At 45.5% G+C, this 25,367-nt stretch overlaps 1 protein-coding gene across 2 annotated transcripts in view; it reads left to right on the top strand.

Annotated features, from left to right (window-relative positions):
• The window catches only part of adam19a (ADAM metallopeptidase domain 19a), a 61,311-nt gene that overhangs the window by 1,201 nt on the left and 34,743 nt on the right, over positions 1 to 25,367 (top strand). For both annotated transcript variants that reach the window (XM_027003781.2, XM_027003780.2), the window contains exons 2-3: positions 5,065 to 5,144; positions 23,201 to 23,277. In XM_027003781.2, the coding sequence (XP_026859582.2) occupies positions 5,065 to 5,144; positions 23,201 to 23,277 (157 nt within the window). The remainder of the gene's footprint in view (positions 1 to 5,064; positions 5,145 to 23,200; positions 23,278 to 25,367) is intronic.

Genomic DNA, 25,367 nt, shown 5'->3' with positions numbered 1-25,367 from the left:
ATCCAGTTCTTCCCCCACACTGTACATAAGCCGCAGCTCCCCAAGATTTGACCTGGGACTTTGGGACTCAAAGCTCTGTTTTCCTTTATTTACTTTTTAAATGGTGCGCTGATTTTTTTTAAAATGCATTTGTACCAAGACTACATATGTTATCTGCTGTGCTTGTGGATCACATTACTAAGGGTTGCACAGAACAACCATATGGCACAGACTACTCTTACCGTGAACTTTGGCTGCTTACTGTGGTGCTACTCTAGAATTGATCATAGCACCACCACAGATTACACCAGGCAGTGGACGCTCCTCCTCGGTGGCGTGTTTAGATCTTCTCATCTTGGCAAGGAGAACAACGCCTGATAATGCTTGGATGCCTTTTCAAAGTCAGTGCGATGCAGCCATAGCGTGCCCTGCGCATACATTCAGCCTCGTGCCCTCTGCATACATGCCCCACTAGTCTGGAGCAAGAGGGATTTTAAAATAAGACATGCGCTGTTGTCCATTGGCTTGGTGAAGACTATGCTTCACTGTGCAGAGACATGAGCACATTCAGCGCATACAGGAAAAGCTAGAAAGAGCTAGAAATCCAACAAGAGCACTTTTTCTCTGTTTCTTACACAACAACTGTGTTTATTAGAAGAACTCAGGTCGGTGCCTTTTTGTTTATTTGGAATATTCGAATAAGTTTGCAGAGCTGAAGGGAATAGTCCAGAGTCCCATAGAGCTCTCTGCATTGAATAGCTACTTCAGTTAGTTATGGGTGCCATTATTCATTTATATGTCTAATGTTTATGCGATGAGAGGCAAGATGGATGACTTCAGGGGTTTCAACAGTATGTATAAAAAGCCCTTAATTTCTGGAATGTTCCATTAGCCACTGGTCTTTGGCACTCTTTCTCCAGGATAATGACAACATAAAGTCTCTCAGACAATAGCTATGGTACATGTGCCTTGTGAAAGCAGTTACGTGTCGTGTGGTATGACTGATATTACATTAGTGTTTTTTGGGCTCTTTTTTTTCTTTGCATACAATCATGAATTTTCAAATTGGTTTGAACATTTATGAATATTGAATATCATTGCATTTTTAAGTAGGACTTCCAGGAAAATTTCAATGTATTTAAATCCATCTTAACCATAATGTGTATGTGTATCTCACACACGCACGCATGCACGCACGGGCGCACGCGCAAGTACTTAAGGAATGAACTTTGTTATGAAAGAAGATCTATATTCCAATAGCTGTTCAGTTCTTCAGGTAATTCTTCAGGTAATTTTGCTCCTTAGAATAGTTTGCTGTTCAGTCTATTGGGAAGCGCTGCTGGTATTTGAAAGGGAATACAGAAGATTTCCTGGGGCAAACTGCATTATGAACAAACTGGTGTACTTTTGCTATACTGTCAAAGAAAAGGAGAGAATAAAGGAACGAGAAGGACATAAAGACATAGACATGCAGAGGGAGAGTAAAAAAAGGTACGTGTAGAAAAACAGGCCGCGAGAGAAGAGACGGAATAAAAGAGGAAAAGGGGAGGATTTAGAATCCCCTTCGTTTGTGAAGCTAGCCAAACAGTGTTAGTGTGGGAGTGTCAGCGAGGAGCCTTGTCCCTTTGGGCTTTTTTTGAGATTGCACTTGCTTTAAACAGCCCCCTGGAAAGTAATGGAGACAGCTTCATTCAGACCATGTTCTGGTGATCCCACACAAGCCACATATAGACCATCCTCTTGTGCTCTTGCACCAAACCGTGTTAAGGCCAAACGTCTACACAGAGACATAGTTCTCACATTGGGCTGGCACCATAATGCACACTACACGCCTAGGCCTTAAACCAACGCTCTTGCCTTTTGTAGTTTTCTTTGTGGGTTTTTTTTGTTTTTTGGTTTTTTTTGTGGGGCTGGAGTTCTGTATTAAAACTGTGTATTTTGATGCAAGCATGATTGTGTTTAATGTCAGTTCACTACTCCAAGAAACTGATTGCCTCCAGCTTGGTAAATTGATGGTGAAAACTACCTGTCTCTCTCTCTTGCTTTCTCATGCTGTTGCACAGAGCTGAATTGTCTCCAGAGAGTGAGGCCCATTTTGCAGATAGATGCTGTCACTTTGGCAATTTTGCTCAGAGAGGATGTTGAAAAGGAAGACCTTGAAAGGCTGTTGATGTTTGACTGTTAAGAAGAGAGTTTGATCTGCCCTTTCTTCTCTACCCCTCTATCTCTCTGTCTCTATCTCTCTCCATCTGCCAAAAGGATCTAAACAGGAGCAGAGGGTTAGACTCGCCCTAACCATTTATTTCATTTCTCTGTAATGAAGTCTGTGCTGATGATCAATAGTTAATCATAACAGTGTGGTTGCTTTATACGTTTAATAAGCTTTCACTGGAGAGATGTGAATTTGTGTGTTTTTGGATCTTTTCATTTGGCCTACTTGTAAAAATCAATATGGCTACATTTGTGCTGACTGGTGCACACACACAAAAATTTTTCACTCTTAAAACTGACAATAGATGTCTTGCTGTAGAATGATTTGAGCAGGGGGTTGTCATTAACACACTTGCTGTCATTTCCTAAAACCGGAAACTAGACTGCTGATACTAGACTGCTGACTGCTGATGTTTCCGGTGAGGTGTGAAAGTAATTGAATAATGTATTTTTACACTATAATGGCCCAAGTGCTGCAGGGTGAGGAGCAGGATGCACGGATTTGACATAGACAGGCATTTATCGGGAAAGACAGAAGACCACGGCACTCACATATAACCGAGAAACACGTAGACATACATAATGAGACTTAACCCGGTGCAGGTGTGCGGAGGCATGGCTACAAACATGATACACAAATAAGACCCTCCCACTGCACGCGGCGGGCCAAACCACGTAACTCGTGGGAAGGCGCGCGTTCCGGGACACACACACATTTCAATTTGTTGTAACATCATTATTATTAATTGTAGTATTCCCTTTCTTCTACATTTGGGTCCTGTGGATGGCGCAAAGAAAATGTTTTGGTTGGAAATTATGAATTATTTTATTCATTTATTTTCGTTAGTATCCACATGTAAGAAACAAAAGAGAAATACTATGCCCCATGCTGAGAGGCAGAAAGAGGGCCAACAACCGTCTTTTTTTTCCTGGGAAAATGATCTATGCATATAATCTAAACAATGTCATTGAAAATCCTGGTGAGAGGAGTGAGACCCCTTTAGAAAGTGTCAGTGCAAACAGGTGCAGAGTTGAACACTTTGGGAAGGTGTCAACCATAGAAAGGTCACTGTTTCAGTCTCGCAGTGTTTGGCTAGCATTTGCCTCCAGTCCCATCTGCCCACCCCACCCCACCCCCAGCTTCACCCTGTCCTTTCTCCTCTCTGTTAGAGGTAGTGTCATGTGTTGGCTCATGGCAAATACTTATCTTAAACCTATTAGGTTTGGTAAATGGTTTCCTCAGGGGATGTCAGATTCTGTGGATTATTGCTCGATGAGCAACAGGTCATGCTGAGACCTCGAGCTCTGTCTTGGCCTCTGCGCATTGCAGAGAAAACCACGAGCAGACTGACCTGAATTGAATTTGTGGATGCCGTATTGATATGATATTATTGACAGGATACAGTCCTTTTTAAAGAATTTGATAATAGATGAAAAGGAGGATGCTTAGGATCAGAGGAACAGAAAGTAGAAAAGCAACTAAGGGGAGTGTGGCCCTGAGAGAGACCCACACTGCCCACATCGATCAGTCCTGTCGCTTCCTTTTCAGTCTGTGCGGTATTTCATCAACTCGGGCCATAAATGGCTATTGCAAGGATGGTAATGATCTTATTTTTCCAGATTTGTGCTGGTGACAGCCCTGGATGAGGAGCTGTTTTGGGCAGATAAGCTTGAGTTCAGGCGGAGAGGTGAACTCTTGTGTTTGTCCTGGCAGTATGAGTTGCCCATTAAACACTGCTGTCATAGTGAGACAGAGAACAGGCAGGAAAACAAGACACGTTGGACACCTTTGGGTAGTTAAGTGTTAGAGCAGCTATTGATATGCAGATAAATGTTCAAAGAATACCTGATTGAGCTATACTCAAAGCTGGATATCAAAGATATCAAAGATATTCTGTCTCATCTATCACATCTATTTCCCAAACCAACAGAACCTTAAGGACTCAGACAATGCCAATTATGAATCTCTGAAATGATTTATGATGTTGAATATTTACCACAATTATCAAATATTCATGGGAAACAAAATTTTGACCCATTGACCACAATTACATTTCTTTCCAAAGCACAAATCTGAAATTGAGTCTGTATGTGATCCAAAAATATTAGATTCACCAAAAATTAATCCTATTTTCCTAATATGCTCCTATATGACAAAAACAGGATTTTATGTACAGTGAAATGTAAAAGGGAATTTATATTTGCAGGTGAAGTGAGACGTAATTTGAAAACATGTCAAGCTACATATTAAATACATATAGATGTATAGTTGTAACCGGGCTGCTGGCCCGAGTGCCGCAGGGTGCGGGGTAGGGGACACAGACTCCCTTGACAATGTGTAACATTTAATGACATAAAACACGTACAATAAGGGTGGCGCTCATACTCAACACTAACAGAAAACATGACTGGACACTTTAACAGACGATCACACAAAACAATGTTATGGCTAGAATAATCAGGATTGACACATAACAGTGACCAACAAAGCGAGCACACACGGACCGAGGCTTAAATAGGCACGAGACATTAACGTTAAACCCTGCGCATGCGCGGGGGGCGTGGTTACAACACAAGCAGTGCGCGTGGATCCCCCTGCATGTGGCGGACCGTACCACGTGACTTAAGGGGGCGGAGCAGTCCGTGACAGTAGTGTTTTTATAGACCATGATAACTGTCATTCACTGTGCCCGTCTTCTTGATATGTTCGTGTTTGTTATTTTCTTGCAACGTAAATATCACATTGTCATTACATCAATACAATATCATGACGAATGTGTTGTGATGCTCTGTGTATATAGCCATGCACACATGCAGACTAAATGTCAGTAACCTTGCCGCCCCGCAGTAATGTGTGTGGCTTCATCTCTGCAGGGAAGGGCCAAGGGCAGAAAGTGACCGCTCACTGGCTCACCCACAGCATGGCACCAAAACTCCCGGGCGTACCTTTACAGGTAAGACTTAAATGCCTCATCAGTCAAGCGGTTAAGTGGTTTATTCACTGACAAAAAATGTGCTATTAAAAATATAATACATATATTACATTTTATTGGAATGCACCTTTGGTGCGGAGTCTTAACTGTTGATGTGTGGGGGGATAAGTGTCCCACACATGGATGCTGAAAGAGCAAAATTCAGCAGTGGACAAAAAGGAGGAGGGAGGGAAGAGCAGCAGAATAGTGCAGGGTGGAGGAGTAGGGTGGAGGAGTAGGGTGGAGGGGTAGGGTGGAGGAGTAGGGTGGAGGGGTAGGGTGGAGGGGTAGGGTGGAGGAGTAGGGTGGAGGGGTAGGGTGGAGGGGTAGGGTGGAGGAGTAGGGTGGAGGGGTAGGGTGGAGGAGTAGGGTGGAGGGGTAGGGTGGAGGGGTAGGGTGGAGGAGTAGGGTGGAGGGGTAGGGTGGAGGAGTAGGGTGGAGGGGTAGGGTGGAGGGAGGGGTTGAGGGTGGAGGGTAGGGTGGAGGGGGGGTGTAGTGTGGAAGGGTAGGGTGCAGGGAGGGTGTAGGGTGTAGGGTGTAGGGGTATTGTTTAGAGGGAGGGTGTAGGGTGTAGGGGTATTGTTTAGAGGGAGGGTGTAGGGTGTAGGGGTATTGTTTAGAGGGAGGGTGTAGGGTGCAGGGGTATTGTTTAGAGGGAGGGTGTAGGGTGTAGGGGTATTGTTTAGAGGGAGGGTGTAGGGTGTAGGGTGTAGGGGTATTGTTTAGAGGGAGGGTGTAGGGTGCAGGGGTATTGTTTAGAGGGAGGGTGTAGGGTGTAGGGTGTAGGGGTATTGTTTAGAGGGAGGGTGTAGGGTGCAGGGGTATTGTTTAGAGGGAGGGTGTAGGGTGTAGGGGTATTGTTTAGAGGGAGGGTGTAGGCTGTAGGGGTATTGTTTAGAGGGAGGGTGTAGGGTGTAGGGGTATTGTTTAGAGGGAGGGTGTAGGGTGTAGGGGTATTGTTTAGAGGGAGGGTGTAGGGTGTAGGGGTATTGTTTAGAGGGAGGGTGTAGGGTGTAGGGTGTAGGGGTATTGTTTAGAGGGAGGGTGTAGGGTGCAGGGGTATTGTTTAGAGGGAGGGTGTAGGGTGTAGGGTGCAGGGGTAAGGTGGAAGGAGGGGTAATGGAGAGGAGGTCTGACAGGTAGGCGGAGGCCAATCCATGATGGTGAAGGTGAGCAGCAGAATCTTTGAGTCTAAATGAACTATGAGTCCACCAATGAAGATTTGTGAGAGCAGTGGTGATGTGATCAGGGAGAGCAGGGTGATGATATGAACAGAATTCAGCTACCATTTTTGGTATTACTTGGAGGGTGACACCATAGAGTATGGAATTGCAGTATTCCAGTCAGGAAATGACTGTGGCATGAACAAGTGTTTCAGTACTGGACAGGGAGAACGAGGGGTGGAGTCTGGAGACACTGAGTAGCAGCACTGGTGGAGGAGTGGATATGTTGCTCAGATGGTGTCATGGTATGCTTACACCATGTATATGTGGTTTTACTGCATTTTTCCATGGTACTGCAGACATGTTTGCATCAATATACTTTTATATCTGTAGTTTCCTTCCAGATGCCAGAAACATAAAACCTAGTTCTCCTTTTTCAGAGGATGTAAGTTGTAGGGGCTTTTCTGAAAACGTGTCTTTGCCTGCCCATCCCCCCACTTCCTTAAAACTTTGCTCTTCTATCTCAGACTTCCTCCAGCTTCGTCCACTATGAATTGGGAATGCTGCACTAAATAGTCCTGAAGGTCCACCAGATTACCCACACCAGTTTACCCTGTATACGTCTGTGGACACAGCAGGGGTGTTTGTAGACTACACGTTGTACTGGAGTACACACAGAAATGAAGGGGGCACGGTCCAACCCCTTTGTTTACCAGTCGTAGGGGCAGAATTGTGCACGTGTTTTTTATAAGCCCACTCCTCCTCCCTTCTTGTTCCACATGCTCTTTCTTACCTGTCCTGCATCTGCTTTCACTTTTCTCTTTCTCTTCGCTCCTGTTCCTTGCTCATTTACTGACTGCTTTTTCACAGCTGTCATGAGAAAAAGTTCATTGTTTTGTGTAATAATTTACATAATTACACTTTTAAAATAAATATTAGCATAGGTACATTTCTACTAAGTCAGTTTCTGCTAGCTCTGTATAGGGAAGAGAAACTGAAAAATATTGCCTCTGACTGAAAAAGTGTAAAAGAAATGTAGTACCTTTAGTGAATTTGTGTTGTGCTAATGTCTGTGTCATGTAGTTCTGTCCAACAATCATGGCTAAAACATAAAGCATTATGGCTTTTGTATTGACATTACCCCTATGATTATACAGGGACATAGGAACATGGGGCATGTGTAACGTTAAATTGGGTCTGGTAACACCATGTTACACAGATGTACACAAATATAAACACACATTCAGGTACATCTGGGATGTTCAGGCAGCTAATTGGGTCACCTCACGTTCAGTGACTGTAGCTAACCTAACCTACTTGAGCTAATATGAAGTTCCAGACAACCTGAAAAGGTCAAGTGAAGCAAAAATCCTGACTGACAAATGAAAAAGAATGTAATCCATCTCCATTGCTGACAAATAACATGATATAGTCTATTAGCAATTAAATCTATGTGGGTGATTCACATCTTTGATGTCGTGAGTTTAGTGATCACGCATATGAAGCTCAAATCAATGGTTGTTAGGGACTGCCATAAATGTCACAGTATTTTTCGTGTGGCCATTTTGCTTCTTTAATTACTTGCATATACAGGTACAGGGATAATGTAGGTACAAGTCAGAAGGTTATGGTCACAAATTAGCTTTTTGAAAACTGCATTTGAAAACTGCAATTAGCAAAGCAGTAAAGTCTGAACATCAAAATGTTTGACTATATTTGAGGTATATATTTATATAAATATTCAGATAGGTAGTAACATTTTCAGCATAGTACACAAGATTTCCAAAAGAAATAACAGGATGTTTCAGGATGGAGGTCCTTCTTCAGCCATGCAAGCAAAAGTCTTTTGGATATCTTGGCCCTGTTTTCCCCGTTAGCTCAGCTCCCTTTTCTGCGTGTTTTGTATGTGTGTTTTTTGAAAGACCACCCTGTTGAATAAAGATCTCTTCCTTGAGTAGAAACGGCATACTGTGGTTCTTCTTCGATGCTGATGGCAGGTTGGTGTCAGAAGTTGGATGCTGCTGGAGAAGACAATATAGCCCAGAGCATCATGCCTGTCCCCTGCTGGATGGGTCCAGACAGCTGAGAGGGAGGAAGGTGACTAGGAAAGACTGTGAGGCTCAGCTGTGACGTCCAGCACAGCTGTGTCTAGTGCTAGAGGGAAAAACATTACACGTGCTTGTGGATCTGCCTCCGGAATAACACAATAACCTAACAGAGTTAACAAAGCTCCTCCAGCGACAATTCCTGACAGGTATTGGGGATTATCAAGGGACAGTGCAAGTGGGGAAGCTGAGTATGATTGTTTGGCAGGCACACCTGGTGTGCTACACAGGCAGAGTTAACACTGGAACACGTCCTGAATGCACTGCCTCCAGGGGATCTGAGGCAGCCCATGCTGCTCGCCACCCCGGCCAGCCTCCAAGTAGTCACTACCGAGGCAGAGAGGGCAGAACTCATCCTCGGTGTAGACGCAACAGCCAACACAGTGGTACCTGACAGAGGAACTTAAGGAAGAGGACGACGTGCTGAACGATCCCTGAATGACTGGCGGCAGATCAAGCAGTGTGCTGGTGGCGCAGGAAGAGGAGACAACGCTAGTCAGTGTTGCAAACCTGTACCAGCAGGAAATGGGATTGGGCTGCCCAGTCCATCACTAGTAGCTGAGTGGACAGGAAAAGGAGGAAGCAGCCCCTGGTCACGGAGGAGGGTCTGCGCCCAGTGCAGCATGTGTGCATAGTTGGAGTTGGGAGCTTCTGCACTATTCTGGCAGTCATGGACAGAGAGTGTACAGCATCAGCACCAGTAATACCAATTTGGCTCCATCCACACCGGTTCCCATTGGCTAAAAGAGAGGCTGTGGAGCAAAAATGAAGGAGATGGCAGGTGTGGGAGTCATTGAACTGTCAACCAGCCTTTGGGCAGCACTGCTGGTCCTACCGAAGAAAATGGATAAAAGCTGGCACTTCTGCACGGACCCTCGGTGGTTCAAAACTGTTAAAAAACCCAGCTCATACCCACTCCCAGATGTCACTGATGGTCTGGACTGAAATGTATTCTTTGCATGGTTCACACTTACCTGACACTTTTATCCAAAGCAACTTACAATTATGTCTGAATACTTGAGCAATTGAAAGTTAAGGGTCTTGCTCAGGGGCCCAACAATGGCCCAACTTGAACCAGCAACCTTCTAAATACTAGGCAAGTCAAGTACCATAACCACTGAACTACCACTGCCAGATGTTCACCTTATTGGATCTGTGGTGTGGGAACTGGCTAGTGGCATTTGCTCCAGACATTTGCCACATTTGTGTATTTGATAGAGCACATGCACTATTTACCTAAATGATTTACTGCGCAAAATGTGGACCAGCTGCAGCCTCCTTCAGTGGGATGTGAACTTCCTGGGTCATGTCACAAGTAGAGCTGGAGTGGAAACAGAAACAGACCCAGGAAAGTGGGACATTTTGTGGAGCATCCGTGAGCTATGGAGTTTCCTGCATCTGGCTGTGCATTACTGCCGTTTTGTGCACAGGTTTTTGGATATAGCCACTGCATTGGCTCACAGTGGTCCAGTGGGACAGGGAGGCTGAGTATGCATTCGCTGCTTTCTGTACTCAGCTGTGCGAGAGACCGGTGCTGGCCTTTCCCAGGGCAGGTGCCGAGATCTTTTTGGACACAGATGCCAGCATCAGCTCCGTCCTATCACAGGTACACGGCAGTGCAGAGAAAGTAATTTCATGTTATGTCCGACATCATTTCCTACACAGGGCTACACTGTTTGTACCCTTGCCTCTGTGGAATCTGTTTCGTCGCTTGCATTAATCGCGCCTTGCTGACTTGGGTCATGCAGTCTAGGGAGCCTGAGGGCCTAGTTGTGAGGTGGATCATGACGCTACGGGAGTACCACATCACCGTCTGACACCATGCTGGATGCCTACATGGTAATGCAATGCCCTGTCTCACCGCCAAGAGCAGTGCTGCTGCTTATGCTGTAGTCACCCGGAGTGACTTCCAAACTGACGGCGTGAGCTGCGTGTTGTGCCACACCTGGGACAAGAACACACAGCGCCTCCGGGTATGGATAGCTCCGATCAGGACGAAAACCGGGTCGGGCAGGCGTGACGCCACATAAACCCATCACTAAGGTGCTTTGTGCTGGCCGGGACAGCCGGTGCATAGGCAGCATATGTGGCCAGCCGCTGGTGCCACGCAGCTTGAGGAGGAGTGTGCCGAGCGTGGTGCGTGGGCCTGCTGGCATGGGGTACATTGGCAAAGGCAAGACGCTGAAGCTCTGCACATGCTGTGACCGGTGCAAAGAAAGGACGTCCGCAGCTTCGGCCTCTTCGCTCCGGGGCACTGATGGACGGCAGGTTGAGGAGTTCTTGTCGCTCGCCAGGGATGGGAGTGTGTCTGTACAACTGATGCTGCAGAGAAGTTAGGCATTTGACTGGGCTGTGGGGGTCACTGGGACAGTCACTGGGATGGGGCATATAGTGCCTGCCAGATTTGGAGTGGGCCAGTATATATATTTGATCCCCAGGTCTGGCAAGTGCAAAAAACACTACTAATGCCAATAAGAGTCTTTGGACAAGACTCTTAATGCTACAGTTTGCCTACCTATGAGAGCACAAACATGGGAGCACAAACATGACCACGGACAAAGACAGTCATGCTGTTTAGAACATCGCCTGGATTAACAAGATCTGCGTTGAAAGCTTACAGAGACAAACATGTGGCTTATGCATTCATATGACACACATTTGTCTAAGAACACATGGATGTTAGTCAGTAATGAGTGTGTCTGTGTGTGAAGTGCATACTTGATTAGTGTGATTGGCATGCCATTTTCTGCCCTGGGTTGGTAACATACTTCTAGTGCTTGCAGCCCAGATGGAGATCTGACAGTGCTAATGTGAAGCATTACCAAAGTAAACACTAAAGGCTGTACTTCTGCTTCTGTCTCCCTATCCAGGCAGTATGATATATTTCATAAAACCAAACCAGGATTCCCTGAAATGGGGCATGTCTGAGGAGCAATTGCAAAACTATAGAAGAGGAAAGAACTATGGCTATGTTCCCATTCAAGTGTTTTTTTTGTTTGTTTTGTTTTAATGAAAATTGCTTTACTGCTTAAAAATGTAGGTAATGGAAACAGAAATTGTCAGTAAAATTCTAGCTTAAAACATTAGAAACATATCTTAAATCAACAAACATTTTAAAGTGCTATAGCAGTTTTTGTAAAAAAAAAAATCACTTGACTGGAAACGTGACCTATGAGAGCTTGGGGGATGCTTTTATAGTGTTTTTTCATGCTAGAAGAGCATGCCCTCTTTTTCTGAGATCCGGAGGTGGAGTGTGAGAGAGGGCTCATGGAGAAGAGAAAGGGTGGTGGAGGACTATAGCAATGGCATTCATGTAGTCCATTAGCTAGGAGGGATCACATCACCCTCACGTAACATCAGAAGCAGGGACCGAGATGTACCTAGCTATGACTTTGTGTGCATCTGAAAACTTGATCAATATCCACGTTTTAGTAATGTAAAATACAGAGGGGGAGCGTTGTAGCTCAGTGACCTCAGCGCAACCCGTCAGGGTTGTCTGAATGCATACCACGCCCACCTAGTCCTGCGGTACTGGAGACGGAGGCCACCCAGCACTGCAGATCATTCGAGTTCACAGGAATATCTGTTGTGCCTGCATTGTGGACGCAACTATCTGCTCTCAGGTGTTCTGCATATTTTGTGCAAGTAATATCATAAAAGTGCACTAGACATGGATTATGGTTCATCTCAGGCACAGAATCACTCAGAATAATTTCCATGACCATTTTTGTCCAAAAAAGGCAATGATGCTAAGTACAGTAATTACCAGTGAGTCAAAACGAGTGATGATGGCATCTCTCTCTGGCCTTTTCTAGATTCTCTGTTTTTCTTTTTCTCACTCTCTCTCTCTCTCTCTCTGTCTCTCTCCCCCCCTCTCTCTCTCTCTCTCTCTCTCTCCCCCCCTCTCTCTCTCACTCTCTCTCTCTGTCTCTATTAATCTTTTATCTCCATCTCTCAAATGCTCTCTCACTTTTCAGTTAGTATTTGTATAGTATTATATAGTATTTGTATAGTGTTATATAGTATTATATAGTATTTGTATAGTATTATATAGTATTATATAGTATTTGTATAGTATTATATAGTATTATATAGCATTATATAGTATTTGTATAGTATTATATAGTATTTGTCCTCACACAAGCACATCACAACAGATTTTGGTCTCTTGGCTCAACTTGTTGCTGTTCTGGTAATGAGTTGCAGACATGCTTGGAGTGGAACTAAATGCATGTCATGCGGATGTAATTTTATGCACACACACACACACACACACACACACACACACACACACACACACACACACACACACACACACACACACACACACTCCTCCCAGAGATTAGGGGTCAGAGCGTGAACTGTCTTCCAGGCTACATAGATACTGAGTAAACTGTTAGAGACTAAGAGAAAGAAGAAACTTTTCACTTGCTTTCTTTCCTATTTCCAGTGGGATTGGAGCATTTTTTCCTTCCCAAATCCTGTTAAGGGTGTCCTCTCCATTACCCAAACTCTGTGTCTTATTTTCCTTAGTTTCAATTATGTAGTCAGTTACTGTAAGATTCATTTTAAATGCAGCACTATTTAAAGGACTTTCCTTTCAAAGCCATTTTGGAGAACCAAGAGCTATGCCAGAACGAAAAGAAAAGAAAAGCTATTCTCCTTGCCTTACACTGGACCTCGTACAAGAAGATTTTCATACTTTTATTGCTTTTATATTGTTTCTTGTAATTTTGTCAGTTTTGTCTTATTCAGAAACACCAGCGAATTCAACACATTGCCATAATAATTACTTGTACAAGCATGCGTGGTCATGAGAACTGCAATCAATATATTTGACCATCCAAAAAGACTTTAGAAGTGTAAGGTGCCCTACCCTATTTGCCCTTTGTCTTTTAAATGCTCTTTAAGGATCAAAAGAGCAGGTTTCCTTGCTTTCAGACATCAGTAAACTAAAACATTACCTTAACATCACCATAACAACAATAGTGCTTTCAGAGATCAGTAAACTAAAACATCACCATAACATCACCATAACAACAATATTGCTTTCAGACATCAGTAAACTAAAACATCACCTTAACATCACCATACCAACAATAGTGCTTTCAGACATCAGTAAACTAAAACATCACCTTAACATCACCATAACAACAATAGTGCTTTCAGAGATCAGTAAACTAAAACATTACCTTAACATCACCATACCAACAATAGTGCTTTCAGACATCAGTAAACTAAAACATCACCTTAACATCACCATAACAACAATAGTGCTTTCAGACATCAGTAAACTAAAACATCACCTTAACATCACCATAACAACAATAGTGCTTTCAGAGATCAGTAAACTAAAACATTACCTTAACATCACCATAACAACAATATTGCTTTCAGACATCAGCAAACTAAAACATCACCTTAACATCACCATAACAATAGTGCTTTCAGAGATCAGTAAACTAAAACATCAACATAACATCACCATAACAACAATATTGCTTTCAGACATCAGCAAACTAAAACATCACCTTAACATCACCATAACAACAATAGTGCTTTCAGAGATCAGTAAACTAAAACATCAACATAACATCACCATAACAACAATATTGCTTTCAGACATCAGTAAACTAAAACATCACCTTAACATCACCATACCAACAATAGTGCTTTCAGAGATCAGTAAACTAAAACATCACCTTAACATCACCATAACAACAATATTGCTTTCAGACATCAGCAAACTAAAACATCACCTTAACATCACCATAACAACAATAGTGCTTTCAGACATCAGTAAACTAAAACATCACCTTAACATCACCATACCAACAATAGTGCTTTCAGACATCAGTAAACTAAAACATCACCTTAACATCACCATAACAACAATAGTGCTTTCAGAGATCAGTAAACTAAAACATCAACATAACATCACCATAACAACAATAGTGCTTTCAGACATCAGTAAACTAAAACATCATCATAACAACAATAGCGATTTCAGAGATCAGTAAACTAAAACATCACCATAACAACAATAGAGAGATTTAAAACAAGATTGAAAACAAAAATGTGCGTGTATTGTTCATTTCTGTTGTCACATAAAGTCCAACAAATGAAGATATGATTTAATATGAAATTAAATGTGGTTTAATATAAAATTGCATTAAAATAACAGTCTCTCCAAAGCAAGGCAGAGCATTACTAAAGGGAAGGGGGCAAGGATAAGATGGACTAGAGAATACATGTTATGACTCTCAGGTGTTAGGATGGAGGATGTTGATATTGACGTCATGACCTGTTAAATGACATAAATGAATTTTAATTGAAGGCTATGGTCAATGTATATAAAGTCAGTGAGCAGTGAAGTCATGTTTATCTTAGCTCATAGGGTCATTGTGCATCAAACTGGATAGCTTTTGTTACAATAAAAAGGAAGAATTAAAGAGACAAGTGCTACTGTCAAACAGGATAATGATGACTCAATAATAATTTATATATTAAAACTAACATTTCTTTAAGATAAAAAAATATATATAATCCATTGGTGACTGCAGCAAGTTTGCTTGCATGGTTCTTGCATGAGTCCCGTTGATTTTACCACAATTCCTACTGTGAACCGTAATATCATCATATATCAAAGAACATCATTAGTGTACTGGAACACAATGTCATGTTCACATTACATTTTTTGTGGAATTACTCGATATCCATAGAGTGTGACTGATAAAACTCAGAATGTTCTGATAATTTAGTTTTGTCTGATCAATAAAATAAAGGATAGCCTGAAAAATTAGAAACCCAGCACCTCTGTAATCTCACTGCCAATAATTCACTTTACATCACTCCTTGACACTAAATTATTTGATGCAACTTTTGATATAAACTTTTTTTGATGCAAACGCTCTAAATACTTTAAAGGCTGACCAGAGTCAAAAACACAGCCGAGAGAAAGAGATGCACCCACAAGGAAAAAACAAGTGCAAGAGAAGAAGGAGCACTGAGATTGGCACGGGGAGAACAAGAAATCTGTCAGTGCTGATTCTCCTCTCTCTTGTTGCACAGAGCTGGGGAAATGAGATCATATACAAGCATTACTGCAGACTATACATAGAGTGGTGTACAGCCAGCCAGAGAGAGAGAGAGAGAGAGAGAGGGGGAGAGATAGAGAGAGAGGGAGGGAGGGAGAGGGAGAGAGAGAGAGAGAGAGAGAGAGAGAGAGAGAGAGAGAGAGAGAGAGAGAGAGAGAGAGAGAGAGGAAGATGGAAAGAGAGACAGAGAGAGAGAGTGAGGGAGAGAGAGAGAGAGAGAGAGAGGCAGATAGACAGAGAGAGAGAGAGAGAGAGAGAGAGAGACAGAGAGAGAGAGAGAGAGGGAGATGGAAAGAGAGACAGAGAGAGAGAGAGAGGGAGAGAGAGAGAGGGAGATGGAGAGAGAGACAGAGAGAGAGAGAGAGAGGGAGAGGGAGAGAGAGAGAGCCTGAGCCAAGAAAGAGCAAGGTTACATGGGAGGAGGCCAAAGTAACAAAAGTAAGCACTTTTTGACACCAGCAATCCTGAAAGAATGAGCAAAGAATGAGCATTTTCCTCCTTCCGCACCGCTCCTTTCTCCCTAGTTCTCCTTTCCCTGTCTCCCTTCTGCCACGGCCGCCTCTCTGTATTATGGCTCTCTCTTTGTTCTTCCCTCCCTCATTCCTCCTTCGCCTTGTCCATTTTTCTCTTCTCGAAAGCTGTTTTCTTTTCTCTTTCAAGCCCCGAGTTTGTTTCTTTTCACAAGCTGTCCAGGAGATCTTACGCAATGGAGGTGATATGTGGATTAGGTCTGAAGTTATGGCCCAGCTCTCTTTGTGGTCCTCAGGACAACCAGAGGGAAAAGATGGCTGCATTCCAGTCGCTTCGTACAAAAGCAAACGACAACACGTTCCAGACATCGAGTCTAAGCAGAAAAAACAACGCAGAGAGCCGGCATTATTCTAACTGAATGGTCTGTGTGTGTCTGTGGGTGTGGGTTTGTGTGTGTTTATTCATTTAAATGTGATTATTTGCTATACCCTTGCCCTGCATGTTCCAGCCGGTAACAACACTGATAAGCCACGAAATAACTCAGACTGGAGCAAGTTTGCAGGCCCTGGCTGAAAGGGCTCTTTTGTGCAGCTAATCTTATAGAAAGTGACGAGAGGAGTGTAGCAATGAAGCGACACAGAACACACTCCATGCGCAGCACACGATCCATGAACCGCACACACTCCATGCACAACACACGATCCATGAACCGCACACACTCCATGCGCAACACACGATCCATGAACCGCACACACTCCATGCACAACACACGATCCATGAACCGCACACACTCCATGCGCAGCACACGATCCATGAACCGCACACACTCCATGCGCAGCACACGATCCATGAACCGCACACACTCCATGCGCAGCACACGATCCATGAACCGCACACACTCCATGCGCAACACACGATCCATGAACCGCACACACTCCATGCGCAGCACACGATCCATGAACCGCACACACTCCATGCGCAGCACACGATCCATGAACCGCACACACTCCATGCGCAGCACACGATCCATGAACCGCACACACTCCATGCGCAGCACACGATCCATGAACCGCACACACTCCATGCGCAGCACACGATCCATGAACCGCACACCCTCCATGCGCAACACACGATCCATGAACCGCACACCCTCCATGCGCAACACACGATCCATGAACCGCACACACTCCATGCGCAACACACGATCCATGAACCGCACACACTCCATGCGCAGCACACGATCCATGAACCGCACACCCTCCATGCGCAGCACACGATCCATGAACCGCACACACTCCATGCGCAACACACGATCCATGAACCGCACACACTCCATGCGCAACACATGATCCATGAACCGCACACACTCCATACGCAGCACACGATCCATGAACCGCACACCCTCCATGCGCAACACACGATCCATGAACCGCACACACTCCATGCGCAACACACGATCCATGAACCGCACACACTCCATGCGCAGCACACGATCCATGAACCGCACACCTTCCATGCGCAGCACACGATCCATGAACCGCACACACTCCATGCGCAACACACGATCCATGAACCGCACACACTCCATGCGCAGCACACGATCCATGAACCGCACACACTCCATGCGCAACACACGATCCATGAACCGCACACACTCCATGCGCAACACACGATCCATGAACCGCACACACTCCATGCGCAACACACGATCCATGAACCGCACACCCTCCATGCGCAACACACGATCCATGAACCGCACACCCTCCATGCGCAACACACGATCCATGAACCGCACACACTCCATGCGCAGCACACGATCCATGAACCGCACACACTCCATGCGCAACACACGATCCATGAACCGCACACACTCCATGCGCAACACACAATCCATGAACCGCACACACTCCATGCGCAACACACGATCCATGAACCGCACACCCTCCATGCGCAACACACGATCCATGAACCGCACACCCTCCATGCGCAACACACGATCCATGAACCGCACACACTCCATGCGCAGCACACGATCCATGAACCGCACACACTCCATGCGCAACACACGATCCATGAACCGCACACACTCCATGCGCAGCACACGATCCATGAACCGCACACACTCCATGCGCAACACACGATCCATGAACCGCACACACTCCATGCGCAACACACGATCCATGAACCGCACACACTCCATGCGCAACACACGATCCATGAACCGCACACACTCCATGCGCAACACACGATCCATGAACCGCACACATTCCATGCGCAACACACGATCCATGAACCGCACACACTCCATGCGCAGCACACGATCCATGAACCGCACACACTCCATGCGCAACACACGATCCATGAACCGCACACACTCCATGCGCAACACACAATCCATGAACCGCACACATTCCATGTGCAACACACGATCCATGAACCGCACACACTCCATGCGCAACACAAGATCCATGAACCGCACACACTCCATGCGCAACACAAGATCCATGAACCGCACACACTCCATGCGCAACACACGATCCATGAACCGCACACCCTCCATGCGCAACACACGGCCGCTCACACTCGGGCTGACTGAGCTGGATGAAGAATGGCTAGGTAGTCCCTCCAGTCTTTATGTAATGATTATTTCTTCATTCAGCACTGTTTAGTGAGGCAGGAAAACGACCCGTTTAGCTGAGGCTATGGTGTGTAAGGGGAGAACTGAATAAGGTGAAGGATTTTCATTTTTGTTGGCGGGGAGGCGTATAAATGCATTATAAGTTCTTACCTGGTGTATTAGGAGGAGGTTCTAAAATCTTAGCAAAAACGTTAAAATATTCAAACGTCTGGCCATTGAAATGCTGCCGATTGCATTTTCAGTTTCCGGTAGCTGAAACGCATTTGTTTAAAAACGGCAGCACTGTAACAGTGGCATTCACAGGAGCTCGAAGGGAAAGAAATGGAGTTGCTGAAATGCAGTTCATTTCTGAGCGCATCAGAAGGCTGTGACAGGAGTGCTATGATTTATGACTAAAGAGTCTCTCTCTCTCTTATTTGGGGGCCACAGGAATTCTGAAGTTGCATTGGCTTTTGAAAAGGCTGTAATACAGCTTAGAGTTCTTCTAATGCTCTACTAGTGAAGAGAACTGAAGATCTTACAGCCAACTGTGTCTGTCGCCTATATGTTGCAGTGTACCGTATGCCAAGATTGTGTGTGTGCGCCCCCCCCCCCCCCCCAAAGTACTGACTCCCACTCTATATTCCAGAAGTGTTTGAGGGTAATTGTAGGGCTTAGCTCGACATTTACTTCAGTGCAATTATCACGGCATGCCCCCTGTTTGCAAATTCCCATCAAAGAATTACTTTGAAAAGGATTCAAGGCAGAAACGTGCAAACACACAATGTCGTAGAGTGATACATACACAGTGTCATAGAGTAAGCACTTGAAGCCAGCCAAATCAGGTGTTAAGGTCACACAACTCTCAAGCTGGTCTGGAACTGTGGTGTCCCTCAAATCCTAATCTGAAAATGAACTGCTGTTGAAGATGAAGCACAGGGCTGATGGTGAATTAGGGCACAAGGACCCACAACTGCATCATGATCCATCCAGGAGCGTGGCCCTTAGCCAGGGTCCGGGGGTGACTGAGGGGCGAGGTATCCTCATGATCCGTCCAGGAGCGTGGCCCTGAGCCAGGGTCCGGGGGTGACTGAGGGGCGAGGTATCCTCATGATCCGTCCAGGAGCGTGGCCCTGAGCCAGGGTCCGGGGGTGACTGAGGGGCGAAGTATCCTCATGGTCCGTCCAGGAGCGTGGCCCTTAGCCAGGGTCCGGGGGTGACTGAGGGGCGAGGTATCCTCATGATCCATCCAGGAGCGTGGCCCTGAGCCAGGGTCCTGGGGTGACTGAGGGGCGAGGTATCCTCATGATCCGTCCAGGAGCGTGGCCCTGAGCCAGGGTCCTGGGGTGACTGAGGGGCGAGGTATCCTCATGATCCGTCCAGGAGCGTGGCCCTGAGCCAGGGTCCGGGGGTGACTGAGGGGCGAGGTATCCTCATGATCCGTCCAGGAGCGTGGCCCTGAGCCAGGGTCCGGGGGTGACTGAGGGGCGAGGTATCCTCATGATCCATCCAGGAGAGTGGCCCTGAGCCAGGGTCCGGGGGTGACTGAGGGGCGAGGTATCCTCATGATCCGTCCAGGAGCGTGGCCCTGAGCCAGGGTCCGGGGGTGACTGAGGGGCGAAGTATCCTCATGGTCCGTCCAGGAGCGTGGCCCTGAGCCAGGGTCGGGGGGTGACTGAGGGGCGAAGTATGCTCATGGTCCGTCCAGGAGTGTGGCCCTGAGCCAGGGTCCGGGGGTGACTGAGGGGCGAAGTATGCTCATGGTCCGTCCAGGAGTGTGGCCCTGAGCCAGGGTCTGGGGTTGGCTAAGGGGTGGGGCCTCATTTTTTAGTGTCATGCTGAAACCACAGGATATGGGTTTTACCGCATTTTCCACTTTTGCACTTCCCTCTGGAGACAGCAACGCACAAAGCCTGAATGATGCCGGGCTGGGCCGGGTTGGGCCGGGCTGAGTGCCACAGGCTGGCGGCGGTAAATCTGATCCGAGGGCATCAGAGATAGACAACAGCACACAGATCATATTAAGCAGCCCTGCACAGAAAACAGTAGCACCACTGGCCTCCATCTGTGCCAAAAACAGACTGAGCATCATTTCCCATTTACCATAGAATATGCTCTTTAATTGTTTGGGTTAAGTGAAGTTTATCTACTATTAGAGTCTAGTAGCCATTTTTCTGAGATGTTATGTATATTTTTCTGACAATCCTATAAGCACATATTATTGCCTGTGTAAATAATAGAGGGGCTTTGGGCGCAATAATATATGGTTCACTAGAAGAAATGGATTTATTAGTTTAATTGGATGTGTGAGTGTCCTTTAACGGTATTTCTCTGCTGCCCTTGACCACTATTGTGGGTTCTAATAGCTCCTAATCATCTTACAAAGGAGCTCATGTTGTCAAAGCACTTAGATGACCTACCAGGGGAAGCTGAATATCGATCACTCTTGCTCCTTCTGTTCCATACATATAAAGCCTCCAAAAAGTGAGGTGCTGTTTTTGTATTTTCACTGTGACAGCTGCAAGGAAGTGTAGCATGGTGCTTTAGCATCACTGCAGAATTTACGTTTCAGCTTTACACCCTGGTTTACCTGTTTCCTGTTTACCTCCCGGTTGGACTGTTTACCTCTGTCTCTTTCCAAGAGATGTTCTGCCTCGTTTAACCTGACTAAAAGTGGGGCTCCCTGCCGTCTGTTTTGAACCGACGACTTTTCAGTGGTCTACATTTGGTTTTATCTATGTGGTTCATCACCATCGCCAGTATACGAACATCACGTCTTATCTGAGCCACGTGTCTCGCTCTCCCTCTGCGAGGCAGCCAGCTGGGCTAGGTGGCACTGTGCTCACGTAAACCCCAGCTTGAGCTCCCAGTCAGTGGGCACCTTGTGCCGCACACACCGGGCTCCTTCCATTTGTCTTTCCGACGCAATCGTGCCAGGAGAGCGATGACGGAATCCTCCTATATGAACCTTTATCCTGGGGCAGGGGAGGCTAGCAGGCTGCAGCAGACTGCACCCACGCATGCGTCTCGCTGTTTGTTGTGATGGTTTGCTGTCCTTTTTGCTCCAATAGCCGCTTTTGATGGAGCGGAATGGACTGCTGAGGATGATACAAAACGCGATTTTGTAATAGCTCATGCGTCTCTGTGGTACGAAATGTTCACATGAAAGTACACTGAATCATCCTTCAACACTCCCCTCCCCGCAGTCTTTTCAAAGTGCCCCCACCCTCCCACACCCTCCCACACCCTCCCCCATCCTTGGTACCCTCTTCTGATCTCCATCTTTTTTATCCTCTTCCGCCTCCTCTATTCCATCCCTCTGTGCTCCTCTTCTCCCGCGGTGTGCATCTGAGTCGCTAAGTGATTGCATACTCAGGGATGAGACTCGCTCTATCTCACCCCTCTTCTCTCTCTCTCCGTCTCTACCTTTTCTCAATCGGCCGGAGAGCTGTGAATTGCTCAGGAGACCTCTTCATCTCTTCTCCTCTTATTCCATGGAGGCAAGCTTCAGCCCCTAATATTGGCCCTTGGATATAAATGTACATTGCTAAGCTTGCATTAAATTTCCATTAATTATGCATCTGTATATTAATTGGTGTCCCAGTGACTGGCATCGACATGACTTATTTATTAACTCTTAAAGTCACCCTAATAGGTACGTTGTCACAAAAAAAATCCATGTGATGGAACACCATTTTAATGAAGCAAATATTTCTGTGGAATGAAAAACATCACTTGTAATCGCCACACACTCTTGAGTCTGACATACCAGACATTCTAGCAGCATAAGTCTCCTTTAAAAAAATCTACATGCCTGGACTCATCTCTGTTTACATGCAGCCCAACCGTGTCTGGGTTGTCTGTAGAGAGGCCATTTATAGAACGTTTTGGGCATTTTGGTCACTGTCCGCCCGAAAGCATTTCGCTCTCCTCTGCTCTTGTTGTGTCTCTCTAGGCTGGAGAGCCCGGGGCGAGGGGGTGGGGGGTGTCTATTGAAGGGGGCTTCTTGGAAAGGGGATACATGTTTGATGAAAAACCTCGTCCTGCTCAAAGGCTCTCTTTTTTATCAGCTAGCCCTGCTTACCACATGCGATGCATATAGAGCGAACGGGAAGCGACTCGGCAGCAGCTATTGCTTCTGCCTCGGCTCCCACACCATGACTTTTCGTAAGGAGTTTATGGGCATTGCTGGCGCTAAAATAAACACGTTTATGCCTAACAGGGGACATTTTGTTTCGGTGGATGACTGTGTTAACACTTTCCCTTGTTCTCATTCTCCCAGAGGATTCCGTTTGTTTTGATGCTGCAGAGCACTCCTGTCAGTGTTACTTGATGTTTTTGACACACTGTAATATGTGTTCACGGGACATTAGTTAAACCATATTTGTTATTGTTTTACTAATGAAACGGTTAGAGCTAATAATAGCTATCACCTATGGACTGAGAGCGTTCTGATGAAACCACCAATCACGCTGACCTTCATAATCTGCTTGCTGTTGCATTTACGTTATCCTCACATAACAGCACTATGAATGTCATCATGCAAGTGTGTTCTCTGTGTGTGTGTGTGTGTGTGTGTGTGCAGGACGAGTTTCCAGAGAGTGGTGAGATTCTGGTGTCAGCTGAGGGCCTGGAGCTGGTGCTTGAAGTCGAGCGCAATCAGTGAGTTTCCTCTTCGGTGGGACGCAGACACCCACTGACACTACGCGAAGTTTGGTGATATAAATATACATAAGGGGCCCCTATAGCACCTGAATGCTATTCTAGAGATGCTGAATTCCTTTAGGTTCCAGCGCCTTAGTCTGAGCTTTAGCCAATCTGTCTGTGTGAGCAGCAGCTGCCATGTTACTTAGGACCTCTGGCTTAGGCCATTCATCAAGTGTCAGAGGTGCTTCTAGCTCTCTGTGAAATATGGCCTTTATTATTAAATCCCATATAAGACAGTCCAGGTATAGTATGAGAAATATCCTTAATTAGAGAGGACAGTTGAATGATGCATGACTAAATATAGCAAAAATAGTATCCATTTAGCTATATTTGGGTGGTGGGTGTTTTTGTTTGTTTTGTTTTAATGGAAACTAAGGAAGTTGTGCTGCTGCTGGGAACTCATCTATTGACTGTTAAGAGGAAGTGACTGCACTGCTGGTTAGATGTAGCCTGGCTCTGGGAACGGTGCCTGAGCCGTGTGGGGAATGTGCAGGATGTGAGGCAGACTGCAAAATGGCTTCAGCTATACATCACGTGGGAGGTGAAGCAACAGGGCAGGTACCTTCATCACAGCCTGACTGCTTAGCCACATGCCTACACACAACCACGGCATTTTGGAGGGAATGTGGAAGTCTTTGAAAAGGGGTTGGCAAGGCGATGATAGCATATTGTTATTGCAACAGCAGCAATGTAGTATGCTTCTGTTAGCATACTCATGTCATGCTTCTGTTACAATACCAACTTATTGTTGGTATTGTCAGTACAGAAGTGGTTTGTTTTTATTTTTAACCAATTTGTTTTTTTAACCAATTTGTTTTTTTTTTGGCAGTGCTAGCTGAGTGGTTAAGGTACTTGACTTGTAATCAGAAGGTTGCTGGTTCAAGCTCCACCACTGCCAATTTGCCACTGTTGGGCACCTGAGCAAGACCCTTAACCCTCAATTGCTCAAGTTGTACTCAGTCACTTTGGATAAAAGCATCAGCTAAATGCCATAAATTTAATCAGTTCTGTACTTTCTAAATCATGTTCCTTGGTATTAATTATTGTAAATACTTCCAACATACTTGTACTAATAGCCTTTAATGTTTTGATGGTGTATTGTGCCAACTATATTATCAAACTATATTACCAACTATATTATCAAACCTTAGAAAACTACATATTCAATTTGAAGTATCTTATGCTTTCCTGTATCCCCCACCCCCGTCATAGAAAATGGATTAGGATTCTGCAGAGATGTTGGAATCACATGTCACTTGACATGTTTGTGTTAACCCCATGTGATCCCATATGGACCACTCAGTGTCTTGTCCTCTGTATTTCTCAAAATAGGTCAGGACACACACACACGCACACACACACACACACACACACACACACACGCACACACACACACACACACACACACAAAATACAGTCTGAAACAGGATGGAACTTTAAAGACCTCTCTTGGACTTAACAAGGCAAAGTAGTTTCCCAAGCAGGTCAGAGTGAAGTAGAGAGATGTTAAAAGGGGGATGGAGCGAGAACAGAGGGATGGCTCGGAATATAGATCACGTCCTCGGTTTAATGGGTCTTGGGATGGGGGAAAGGCTCCAGGGCTGTGTGATGAATCGACTCAAGTCATGATTTTTTTAGCCATACCAACCCCCGTGTTTTCTCCCAATATAGTCATGCCCTGTTCCCAGCAGGTCTCTCCCCTAATGCACTTCAGCAGAACTGAGAGGAGGGGCCTGTGCATATGTCCCTTTCAATCAGGATGAAGCCTGACGTCTGAACTTCCTGCGCAGCTGGCCACGCGGCATCTCGATACGTGCCCTGTCATTGGATGAGTGAGCGTTCGTCACTCAGCCCTACCATGCAGGCTTTCAGACTCCTGATCAGCTTGCTGTTTCATCCCAAAGCACATTCCAGAATGAGAGCGCCGACACAGAACCAGGATAACAGTAGCACGGCCATTTCGCATAAATGAACATGAAGCCAACGAAGATACTGTAGTCTTTGCCAAACAATGTGCCAAGATACGAATCTGTGCCAAACAATGA

Source organism: Electrophorus electricus, chromosome 19, assembly GCF_013358815.1.
Source record: "Electrophorus electricus isolate fEleEle1 chromosome 19, fEleEle1.pri, whole genome shotgun sequence".
Taxonomy (NCBI): Eukaryota; Metazoa; Chordata; class Actinopteri; order Gymnotiformes; family Gymnotidae; genus Electrophorus; species Electrophorus electricus.
Note: the sequence above shows the minus strand (reverse complement) of the source record. Positions and strands in the feature narration are given on the sequence as shown.